We start from the raw sequence: 12,662 nt of genomic DNA on the forward strand, positions 1-12,662 counted from the left end.
TGGCTGATGTAAGGCAAACTGCACGCTGATGCAATTGTCTGAGATGAAAGATACTGTCTTAAAAATAAGACACAGCTCTTTTGCATTTGACGTATTTCTCAAAAACCACCTCTGACGCGTCTCTTTCAGTCAAATATTTGCACATTTCTTTTTTGGTGTTTTTGTGTCCTCTGGATATAATACCCGAGGTGCATTTAGAGGTGAAAACCTGCAGACAAATCCGGAATAATGTGTCTTCTTATATTATATATCTTCAGGATGCATCCTCCCCAGGTCCCTCACCCTCCTCGGCAGGGGTGCTGGTGCCCCCAAAAGTGGCATCCATAACCTCTGAGCTGCTGGCCCATGCAAAGGTGCAGCTGCCTCTCAACATGTGAGTAGACATGAGTCACTTCTCCCTCCCGCCACCGACCTTTTGTGCCTGTTTTGTTTGTTCTAAATAATGTATATTTAAAAAATATTTCCACCATTGCGCCCAGAGATATTGGCCACGTTCCACTATTTCTACTACTAACAACTACTCCTCCACTGTGACACTGATAAAGCTTCTCAAAACTCTTGTAAAGTCTGGATTAGAAGCTAAATACAGCGTATATAAACGACACACTGATGGTTTATTTATAAGAAGTTTTCTTATACTTTTTCTTCTTTCAGGACCATGTTATTATTTTTTTTGTGTCGCCACCTATAGGAGTTTTAATGTTTAGAAATTACAAGTTAAATGGGTAACATTTAACATCACGTTAACATTTATTGACTGCATAATTACCGTTATGCTAACGACCCAAAATTATTAATATCCTGACCAAAAACAGTGGTGACTTCGATTTTGTTTTTAATCCATTCGAAAAAGTGAGATGAAACCCGAAACATTCATTCATTTTCTACCGCTTTTCCTCACGAGGGTCGCGGGGGTGCTGGAGCCTATCCCAGCTGTCTTTGGGCGAGAGATACGGGGTACACCCTGGACTGGTCGCCAGCCAATCACAGGGCACATATAGACAAACAACCATTCACACTCACATTCATACCTATGGACAATTTGGAGTCGCTAATTAACCTAGCATGTTTTTGGAATGTGGGAGGAAACCGGAGTACCCAGAGAAAACCCACGCATCCACGGGGAGAACATGCAAACTCCACACAGGATGGAATTGAACCCTGGTCTCCTAGCTGTGAGGTCTGCGCGCTAACCACTAGACCGCCGTGCCGCCCAACCCGAAACATACAAACATTTTTTTTTACCATTTTTACATAGAAAATTATGTCAATCCAATTAATTTGTCCGACACCCAAAAATATGACCAAATTTTTTTTATTGGGAATAATTTTTTTTTTTGCCAAAGATAGTTATAAATGACAAATGAAATGAATAAACATTTGTTTTTTTTACTGAAGCGGTGATAGAATAACAGGAGTTGACCACATCTTTGTACTTTTCGATCCAACTTTCTTTGTCCCCATGGTGGGTTATTTATTGGCAATCAATCAAAACTACACAGTCAGTGAGTCAGTATAGCACTGGGTCCTTTCATGTGCCAATCAAATGTGCGGAACGATACTGCACAAGGCAACCGGACTAGTATGTTCAGTACAATATTTGGACAATAACCAAGATTTTGCCACAAACTGAATTACCCGAAAAATGGGGCATTGGAACGCCGAGGTTGACCAACGTTATGGAGAACATTGTACTGGGCTTTGGAGATTTTAATTTATATTCTTTTACATCACTTCCTGTCACGTCCTGTTCAAGTTCTGGGAAATCAAATGTGCGAATGAGGGTGAAGTGTTTACCACCTTAGCTTTTATAATATCAAGTTTCCATCGCGTCTGCTGATTTTACAAGCTTTACCCCAAATGCAACGCAAAACAGTCCTGCATTTGAGTCCCTTAATGTGTACAAATGTCTGTTTATCCACACAAGGTGATGAGTACTTAAGTATATAGACACACAAACACACGTCTGGCGACTGGTTGGACATTTCAATCTTGACCTGGCAACTATTCCTGTTGCCATGGGAAGACGGAATACGATCCCCTCCACCATCTGTTACCATGGCAACCTCCAGGCAGCACATATATAGAGCTGCTTCACTCCGCGCTCTCATCGTTTGTCATCAGCAACGACAACGACAACACAAGCTCGTTTGTGATGGAAAAGGTAGAGGCAGTTCCCGGAACGCAGGAGCCCACTCCAGCACGCTGAAAAGGTGCTAAACACTTCCTGTTACGACTCCTGATCGTTGGCAGGGAGGCGATGTCGCCTTTCACAACATTGCATCTTCTCTAGAGGATGGATTCTTTCTAAAATGAACCTGGCGTCATATTAATTCCCATCAGTTGGATGCCGGCTCAAATCAATGTCGGAAAACTGTTTTCCTACTAATTTGTGAAAATCGAAATCAGCACACAGTAATCCCTCATTTATTGCAGCAAAGTAGAATATTTTCATAGTTTCATAGCATAAAAAACCTTCTAAATACAGGTTTTAACATTGTTAGAGCTCTCCAGATATGGAATAACACCCCTATAGTCATCCTAATACTCATAATACCCAATATAATAGATGTAAAAAGAGAAAATAAGTCATAAATAAGACTTGTGCTCATGTGTGTTGCTGTAAATGTGTTCCGGTGATAGAGGAGCTCAGTGTAGTGGCGGACAGGAAGTGTTGCCATGGGTTCAGAGCAGCTGTTGTGTCAAGTAAAAAAAATTCTGATGGCTTCAAAACAGACAAGAGATATGTATTTGGGAATAATGAGAGACACAATTTAATAAAACTTGCAATTTTTTTTTTTAATCTGTTACCACGCAGGCCACACAGCTAGGAAATCCAAGTTCGATTCCACCCTCGGCCATCTCTGATATATATATATATACATATTTTGATTATTTGGAATATTTCAAGGTGATGGCTGCACGGTGATCGAGTGGTTAGCGCGCCGACCTCACAGCTAGGAGACCCGGGTTCAGTTCCACCCTCGGCCATCTCTGTGTGGAGTTTGCATGTTCTCCCCGTGCATGCGTGGGTTTTCTCCGGGTACTCCGGTTTCCTCCCACATTCCAAAAACATGCTAGGTTAATTGTATGAATGTGAGTGTGAATGGTTGTTTGTCTATATGTGCTCTGTGATTGGCTGGCCACCAGTCCAGGGTGTACCTCGCCTCTCGTCCCGAAGACAACTGGGATAGGCTCCATAAGTAGTAGAAAATAAGATAAGTAGTAGAAAATGAATGAAGTACTTAACTAATATTATGGATCAAATTGGTAATGGTATTTTTCCATGGTCAAGGAATGTAAATATGGAGGTAAAATAAATGTAGGACTAATGGGGAAGGGAATATGTGCTCTTCAAGTGCTTTTCTAGTTCTAACTAACATTAATCAAATCAAGTGGAATAATGGACACAAAACAAGCGTCCATCAATAAAAGCCATCAATCAAGTCTGGTGCTTGTGTGTCATTACAATAATATTACTATATATTAGTGAGCAGTGTACAATACTGCATATTATGACATTATGCGTATGCATCGGCTGTCTTTGTCACATTTTACTTCATTTTTGTTTTCTGTCACATACGTTGCCAGTCAATGAATGCTTTCTGTTTTTCTCTGTGCTTTTTCAGCTACCTAGCTCTCTACGCATACAAGCCACAGAAGGCTGACGAGCTTGAACTCCGGAAAGGGGAGATGTACCGGGTGACGGAGAAGTGTCAAGACGGATGGTTCAAAGGTACCTCGCTGAGAACGGCAGCGTCGGGTGTCTTCCCGGGAAACTACGTCACGCCAGTGTCCAGGTTGGTGTTGTGGTTGAAAGTAGCCACGTATACATGGATTCAAATATTCCAATTGCATTCGGTTTATTTGCTCCAACGGAAAGAATTGAATCTTTGTATACACCTCATTCCGAAAGAAAAGTGCCAATCCGAATGAACATATAATCGGATTCCCAGGGGTGGAATATTCCTTTTCCCAATCCGATTGAGGTATCTTGTACCCGCTCAAACGGAAAGTTGTCAGGGTGCGTTCTTCTTCTGTTGTTTATTGGCGGCTTTCGGACTATTCAGTTTGATTATAGCGGCGCATGTAAACAAAAGAGGGCGGCACAGCGGTCTAGTGGTTAGCGCACAGACCTCACAGCCTAGGAGACCAGGGTTCAATTCCACCCTCGGCCATCTCTATGTGGAGTTTGCATGTTCTCCCCGTGCATGCGTGGGTTTTTTCCAGGTATGCTAGGTTAATTAGCGACTCCAAATTGTCCATAGGTATGAATGTGAGTGTGAATGGTTGTTTGTCTATATGTGCCCAGTGATTGGCTGGCCACCAGTCCAGGGTGTACCCCGTATCTCTCGCCCGAAGACAGCTGGGATAGGCTCCAGCACCCCCGCGACTCTCGTGAGGATAAGCGGTAGAAAATGAATTATATATTTTTGGTGGTTGAGTGGTTAGCACGCAGGCCACACAGCGAGGAGACCAGGGTTCGATTCCACCCTCGGCCATCTCTGTGTGGAGTTTGCATGTTCTCCCTGTGCATGTGTGGGTTTTCTCCGGGTACTCCGGTTTCCTCCCACATTCCAAAAACATGCTAGGTTAATTGGCGACTCCAAATTGTCCAAAGGTATGAATGTGAGTGTGAATGGTTGTTTGTCTATATGTGCCCTGTGATTGGCTGGCCACCAGTCCAGGGTGTATAACGCATCTCTCGCCCGAAGACAGCTGGGATAGGCTCCAGCACCCACGCAACCCTTGTGAGGAAAAGCGGTAGAAAATGAATGAATGAATGTAAACAAGAGATTGGAATATTCCTTTCCATGGATACTATTGTTTTCGGAAAAGTCATTCGTAAACATGGCTAGTTACTCACGTTTTTTTTTCAAGTGTTTTTTGCTTTAAGTGAGTCTTTCACTATAAAAAAAACATAAAAATCAGTACGAATAAACAATCTGGCAGTCATAATGGCAAAAAGTTCGCTGATTGGCTTACACGGAGCGGGGGCGGGGTTTGGCTAGTGGGACTCGGGTAAAAACGATAGCCAGACAACAACGCGGGCAAAGAAGACGCATGAATTTAAAACATAAAGTTAACAGTCCAAGCCAAAGTGTGTCATAAATATTTAGTGTGGACACTAAAGTATATTTCAGGGCTAAGTGCCTCTGGTTAATCACTAGGAAAATACAGGCAGCCAATGAAGTGTCCTTAGACGTGTGTGGAGGTACGTGTGTGAGAATCATAGAGAAGCCTCGCCGCTTATGGAGGATGAGGTTAGCAGAAGGAAGCGGGAGTGGAAATATAACAAATTGCCTTATTAGATGATATTTTCAGACCTCCCTCCTATTGCATAAAGCGGAAGGTGGCACCTGCTGTTTTTCATATTCTTTATTTTCACTGCTTCTTCCCCACTTTTCACTTTCCCTTTCACCCCCCCCCCTTGCAGCCTTCATTATACGGTTATGAAAATGACCAAATATGAGTTTTAATAACGAGTGGTGTTTGATTGCTAACATTAATGATAATAAGACCTTTTTATGAAGATGATGATCATCAGGATGTGGAAAGTAATCTAAATCTAGGAGTATGTCCTCGCTCCAAAAAGGCAGAGGAAACGCAAAGGATCCTCTGAGGCCAAAACTAGAATACACAAGAGAAATAAAACACATTCTACATTAGAACCTGGGTCTCAAAGATGCGGCCCGCGGGCTAAATGTGGCCCGCAGGACACTAGTTTGAGGCCCCTGCCTTGATATGAAAGTTTAATGTTAGTTTGATATGGATGCTGTATGGTATCATGTACCCAGAAAAAATTATTCCGTTTGATTAATGTTCATGTTAAAGGTTAAATAACTGTTAATAGTTATCCTCCCTATATGTGTGGAAGTGGTAAGTTTTTGGCTATTTAAGTTTAAAGGAAATAACTTGAAGGCTACCGTTTAGGTCTCTAGCGCTCTAGTTTGCGAGTTAGCATGTGTCTCAAGACCCTGCAGTTGCGCAATATGTTGTAAATAAAAAAAAGTATAAATGTGACTATAGTCGTGTTTTGTCATGTCTACAGGGCTCTAATAATGCTTTGTTCATTTGTGTTCCTGTTTGATTTTTCAAAATGATAGAAGTTTATTAAATGTTGCTACAAATGTAATGAGCCCTCAAAGTGTGATCCGATCCTCATTTGCGTCATTTAATTGCGTTTTTTTTTTTTTTTTTATAAATATTGCGTTTGCAAGTACATTATCTCCATGTTGCGCTAACACAGTCTCTCCCAATTTGGACTTCCTCCTCCGTTGCTCAAAGAAACTTGCACACTTTTTCACATAATGCAACGTTTTTCCAATCATAAACCTCAAAATGACTTATATGCCTGTTTTGCACAAAGATTGTGCAATACCACATTAAAAGCCACTCCACCACTATGCAGTGCATGTTCGTACATAACTTAACAACACATCCTTAATGTCACCCCCAGTGTGTGATATTTTTGCCGCAGGGGTGCCGCAACAGTAACGTCATTTTGAGCCGACTCCTCCAGCTGTCCCACTCAAAGAAACATCAACACGATGCCAGCTTAATAACATAACATTGTGTTCCGCGTCCCCGTTTCCGTGCACTTCACTCACAAGGGTTATATTCCTGATGGGAAACGGCTGTGTGTATAACGGGACAACCGGAATATCCTCTTGTCCGCTTTATAGGTGGGTTTAAAAGTCAAGTTCTTTCAATGATGGAACACACACAAGAGGCCATAACTCTGTATATGACAGGAAGTCAATGTTGGATGGTGCAGTCAATAAAGTCCAGCTCGCTGTGCTGCTATTCAGTATTACCACTAATTCCAAACCTTTGGTTCTTCTGTTCTTCAGGGCTACATTCGGAAGCGGTGCTACACGCGGATCGTGTTTATCCAGTCCAGCAAACGGCGGCGGATGCAGTCAAGCTGGGGGTAAAATCTCAGACGCTTCTTCTCCAGCGTCTCCGGGGCCGTCTTCATCCCGTCCTTCAACGCCGTTGGTCAACTCGGTCAGTCCTGCTTCTTCGCCGCAGACGGCGGCAGCGCAGTTGAAGAACTGCTTACGCTCTGGGCAGCATTCCGTCAACCAGACTCGTACGTCAATGCAGCTGGGTAAGCAGATCGCCGCTTTTCGGTCAGTACTCATTGAAAATCTTTCATTCTAGATTTATAAGTAGCTTCCAAACAGATATTGACGCTTTCACATTGAAGGAACGTTCTGATAAACATTACGGGTGGTCTTCAGGTTGTCCCGAGAACGTAATGTATGTGTGACTTTATTTACAGTTTATTAATACTTTCGTTTGTCATTTCAAATCTCCCGTCGCCAAAGGCAATCAATGACATTCAGGCTATGGGTTCATTTTTTATTAGTTCTTTTTTTTTAATTGATGCAGACGAGATAGTCAAGTGGACAAGTGACCTGTCAACCAGCTTGAAGATGAGCAAGAAGCATAAAGGGAGGGTGGTAACACTTTTGCCCTTTTTGTCTTTCTTGGCCAGGAAGAAACTTATTGCTGATACGGCAAAAAGACTAGTTGATGTAACTAAATGTGGGACTCCACATCTGTATTAACGTACCAAAGTCTAAAATACAACAGCAATATTGTAGGACTTTGTACGAGAACCAAGAAAAAATGTTCAGGAAAAACAAATCATACGTTGGGGTCTCAAACACACGGCCCGCGGGCCAAATGTGGCCCGCAGGACACCAGTTTGAGGCCCCCGCCTTGATATGAAAGTTTAATGGATGCTGTATGGTATCATGTACCCAGAAAAAATTATTACGTTTGATTAATGTTCATGTTAAAGGTTAAATAACTGTGAATAGTTATCCTCCCTATCCGTGTGGAAGTGGTAAGTTTTTGGCTTTTTTAAGTTTAAAGGAAATAACTTGAAGGCTACCGTTTAGGTTGCTAGCTCTCTAGTTTGCGAGTTAGCATGTGTCTGAAGACCTTGCAGTTGCGCAATATGTTGTAAATAAAAAGAGTATAAATGTGACTATAGTTGTGTTTTGTCATGTCTACAGGGCTCTAATAATAAGTATTGATGACATTTTTAGTAGGTAATTGGTTATTTTTTAGCATTATGCATTATGAATTATCCTTACTGACTGTGAGGGAGCTGCCAATCCTCCCTCACTGATCAGGTGTATGCCCCACCTATATATTTGTTTGCCATTTAAGTTGTTTAATTGCCACTTTAGTTGGTTAATTTTTCATTTAGAAGTCATCTGTGTTGTTATTAATTTCTCATCAGTTTCTCCTTTTGTTTGAGGTGATTGGTCGGGGCACAAACATGGAAGCACGCCCATGTGAGTGCAGGCCAGAGGCTAATCACCTTAATTGGACTCTCCCAAGTGTCACCTGGAGGAGGGGGGGGGGTTAACTGGGTGGTAGTTCGGTTATCTAAGTTATGTAATCGAGTGCTTAAATGTATACAGGAAGCGAAACTTCAGTGTGGGACTCTTGAAAGACTTTTGTAATATAAAAGAAGGGTGTTATGAATGTAAATATGGTACCTTTTAGACGTATTGCCTCACCCTCTCATTGGGAATTATGGTTGGCTCTTCACAGGTAAAAAGGGGGCTCGGTGAATTGTTGTGTGTGCTGGGGGGAAATCTTGCCACCTTATGTTGTATATTTGTAATATGAGTTTTTTTCAGCTCATATTTTCATCTATTATGATCCCCAGAAATTTATTTTCATTCACCCTTTCAATGTCTACACCGTCTATTTGTATTTGCTGGTGCGTGTCCTTTCTGCTGTTATGAAACAGCATGATTTTAGTTTTATTTAGGTTCAAGAACAATCTATTATCATCAAAGCATCTTTTTAGTGTGACCATTTCTTCTCTCCAGAACAAAAAGCAATGGTATCATCCGCAAATAATAACAGCTTTACGTATTTTGTAACTTTGGAGATATCATTGATGTACAAGTTGAACAGTTTTGGTCCCAGTATTGACCCCTGGGGAACTCCGCACGTAATATATTAACTTGCAGATGTTTATTCTCCTAGCTGTACGTATTGCTTCCTGTCAGCTAAGTAGCTTTTGACTCAGTTCAGAACTAACTAATAACTAATAACTAATTTAGTTATTAGGATAACTAAATTATTATTATTAATTATTAAATTATTATTATTATTAGGATAACTAAATTATTAGTCGAAATTCATTCATTCATTCATTTTCTACCGCTTTTTCCTCTTTTTGCTGGAGCCTATCCCAGCTGTCTTTGGGCGAGAGGCGGGGTACACCCTGGACTGGTCGCCAGCCAATCACAGGGCACATATAGACAAACAACCATTCACACTCACATTCATACCTATGGACAATTTGGAGTCGTCAATTAACCTAGCATGTTTTTGGAATGTGGGAGGAATATTAGTCGAAATATTCATTCGAAACATCAAAAAAGTGAATTTTGACAGGAGACATACATGCCAAAAACCCTTCAAAGTATTAAAAAATTTGTTTGAAACCCTCAAAAGCCAACGCTTGGCTGCATCCGTTGTCATGAACTGAGTGTGATGTGTTGTGTTAAAACACACAAACACATAACACGACTTACCGGGTCACACAAAAACACACTCGGAATGACATCACGTTGTTTTGGTGTCCAGTGTAGGCGTAATGACAGAGACTCTTGCCGTTTTTTTTCCCTGCGGTTCCCATACTCACACACACACCAACATCTGGATGACATTACGGAATAAAGTATGTGTCAAGCGGTTTTATCACATGACCAGCAAGCCACTCTTGCGTTGTGTTGTGTTGTGTTGTCCGGCAGGTGGCTTGGAACCGTGTATGTGTGTGTGCAGTATGTTTTTGGGTTTTATGGTGTGGTGTACATGAAAGCTACTTTGTGCATGGGAAGTTGTGTAAACTTAAATGTTTGTTGTTTGGCAATTTTGGGTTGCCTATTTAGAGTTTGTTGTTTGAATTCACTTTTCACAGCGGTCATTTTGATATCATAAAAGAGTAAAATCGTAGGGCGTTTCTCTTCTCTCTGAGCTTTTTACGATGTTCATTTTCACTTCCGTGATGATGGCTTTCCTTTTCTTTGGCGCACCGCCACTTGGGAGACATAATTAAGAGTCAAAGTTTCACTTCAATAAGCAATAGCCACGTTTACATGAGGAGTTTTTCTCTTTCCAAATGGAATATTTCCAAATGGTAAACAATGGTATCCATGGAAAGGAATATTCCAATCTCTTGTTTACATGCTATAATCAAGCAGAATCGTCAATAGGGCATGTGCAGTAAAACGTAAACATCAATATCACGTGATACCGACTTTCCCGAGTTTTTCTTTCTCTTGTTGGAATAACAAGTTGGAAGTTTTTCATTCATCTAGACTTAAAATTTAGTTTGGATCAAAAACAAACTTTCCTCCATTTTTAAAAGTGAAGAACGTCTCAATCTGCGTGTTACGTCATATCTGAGCATGCGCTGAAAGAACGTACCCGGGATAAATTTAAACAGGAAAAGATCAAATTCAATCTTGCTAATATTTTATAATTAAACTCGGGACATGTTTTATATAGATATATATTTTCTTTTTTAATAAAAGTGGACTTGTGAATAAAGTAGAGAAGGTTTAGATTCTGTTCCACAGATGGCGCTAATGCACACAGAAAGCTGCTTGCCAACCGCCAATAAACAACAGAAGAAGAAAAACACAACGAAGAACAACTTTCCGTTTCAGCGGGTACCAGATACCTCAATCGGATTGGGGAAAGGAATATTCCACCCTTGGGAATCCGATGTTCATTCGGATTGGCACTTTTTTTCGGAATGAGGTATATACAAAGATTCAATTCTTTCCGTTGGAGCAAATAAACCGAATTCAATTGGAATATTTGAATCAGGGCGGCACGGTGGTCTAGGGGTTAGCGCGCAGACCAGGGTTCAATCCCACCCTCGGGCATCTCTGTGTGGAGTTTGCATGTTCTCTCCGTGCATGTGTGGGTTTTCTCCGGGTACTCCGGTTTCCTCCCACATTCCAAAAACATGCTAGGTTAATTGGCGACTCCAAATTGTCCATAGGTATGAATGTGAGTGTGAATGGTTGTTTGTCTATATGTGCCCTGTGATTGGCTGGCGACCAGTCTAGGGTGTACCCCGCCTCTCGCCCGAAGCCAGCTGGGATAGGCTCCAGCACCCCCGCGACCCTCATGAGGAAAAGCGGTAGAAAATGAATGAATGAATGAATATTTGAATCCATGTATACGTGGCTACTGTTGCTCTCAGTGTGGCTGAGCAGGAGAAACTGGAAAACCTTGGGAAAATGTTATCGGAAAACATGGAAAATTCCTTTTTCTGGGCGACATTAAGGTTGCTCTGTTGCTTTTTGTTTGTTAAGGACCTTGACATAAAACTGGAAGTTGCCAAGTGTCACTAATATTGATTCATCTGCCTCTGTAGTGGCTTAAAATGCCCTGGAAAATAATTCCAGGAAAAGATTGAGAACTATTCTCCCTCTGAAGCTAATTTTCGGAAAAAAATTGTTTTTAATCCATTCTGTAAAAGAGGACCACTTGTATTTCTATGTAAGACTTAACCTTAGAGTGTCTTGAGATGTGTTAAATATGGAGATAAATGTCTCCCCCATGAGTTAATGAGGACAAATGGCTGCTGTCAGTTACAGTATCTTCATGCAGAAAATGAGTGTGTGTCTATTTCAGTCCACAGTTCCCCTGCCGGAAGCCCAGAGCGTCCCACGGTGTCTATATCATCCCTGCGCTCTCAGAGCTCCTCCCCGTCACGTTGCTCCAGCCAATCGGGTCGCCCTCTCTCCATGACGTCCCCGGGACCCAGTTTGGGACCCTCGCCCCTGTCGTCCCCCGCGTCACGGCCTCACCTGCCCCTCTCGTCGCCTCTGTCCTGCCTCACGCCGCCTAATGTGTCAGCGGTGCTTCTTAACGGGGAAGCGGGTAGCCCACTTCAACCGCCCTCACCAGGCCCCTCGCACGCATCTTCCCCTTGTGCCCCCAAAACGGAAAAGGTAAGTCTCGGTTTATGTGCCCTGTTTCAGTTATCGTACAAACAGTGTGCCTCGCGTCCCCAAACGAAGCATCCACATGTTGGTGATTTAGTCTCTGAAGAATAGATCTTTTAGAGTTGGGACACTATAGACAGATTCCAGCCAGGGAATCCTTTAATCATCTTTATTTTATGTGTTGGTGGTAATGTGTTCATAAAATGCGCACATAACGATTAACAACTTTGTATCTGTCTCCTTCCATCCTGCTCTTCAGCACTTTACCATGCACAGATGAGGAGTTCAGGTGCACTGTGTATTTTTGAGTGTTACCAAAAATGTTTTTTATTGAAGACAGCCACTACCATAAGAGAAACATTATTGAATTTGGAGAAATAACTCATCATAAAGTACTAAGGTACTGTCCAGTGGGATCGTAATCTAAAGGTTCCTAGTTAGCACAGGTTGCAAGGGGGAACGGTTTAAGACAGACACATGACAGTTGAGTTTTTGCTGGAACAGATTAATGAGACAAACCGAGGTACCACTGTGCAGATGCACTTGCAGCCAAACTAAAGTAATACAGTGGAACCTCCATTAGCAGTTTTTTTTTGGTTAACAACCAAAATTTACTTTACCTCAGTTTGTGTACATTTTCCAGCCTTTTTCCTGCCT

At 41.8% G+C, this 12,662-nt stretch overlaps 1 protein-coding gene across 1 annotated transcript in view; it reads left to right on the forward strand.

The window, feature by feature from the left end:
• The window catches only part of LOC131135488 (E3 ubiquitin-protein ligase SH3RF3-like), a 96,811-nt gene that overhangs the window by 79,124 nt on the left and 5,025 nt on the right, over positions 1–12,662 (forward strand). The window contains exons 5-8 of the mRNA XM_058081440.2: positions 258–373; positions 3,630–3,800; positions 6,855–7,114; positions 11,692–12,011. Of these exons, the coding sequence (XP_057937423.2) occupies positions 258–373; positions 3,630–3,800; positions 6,855–7,114; positions 11,692–12,011 (867 nt within the window). The remainder of the gene's footprint in view (positions 1–257; positions 374–3,629; positions 3,801–6,854; positions 7,115–11,691; positions 12,012–12,662) is intronic.

The sequence above is a fragment of the Doryrhamphus excisus genome, linkage group LG12 (assembly GCF_037039965.1).
Source record: "Doryrhamphus excisus strain RoL-2023G ecotype Guam linkage group LG12, RoL_Dexc_Guam_v1.1, whole genome shotgun sequence".
Lineage (NCBI taxonomy): Eukaryota > Metazoa > Chordata > Actinopteri > Syngnathiformes > Syngnathidae > Doryrhamphus > Doryrhamphus excisus.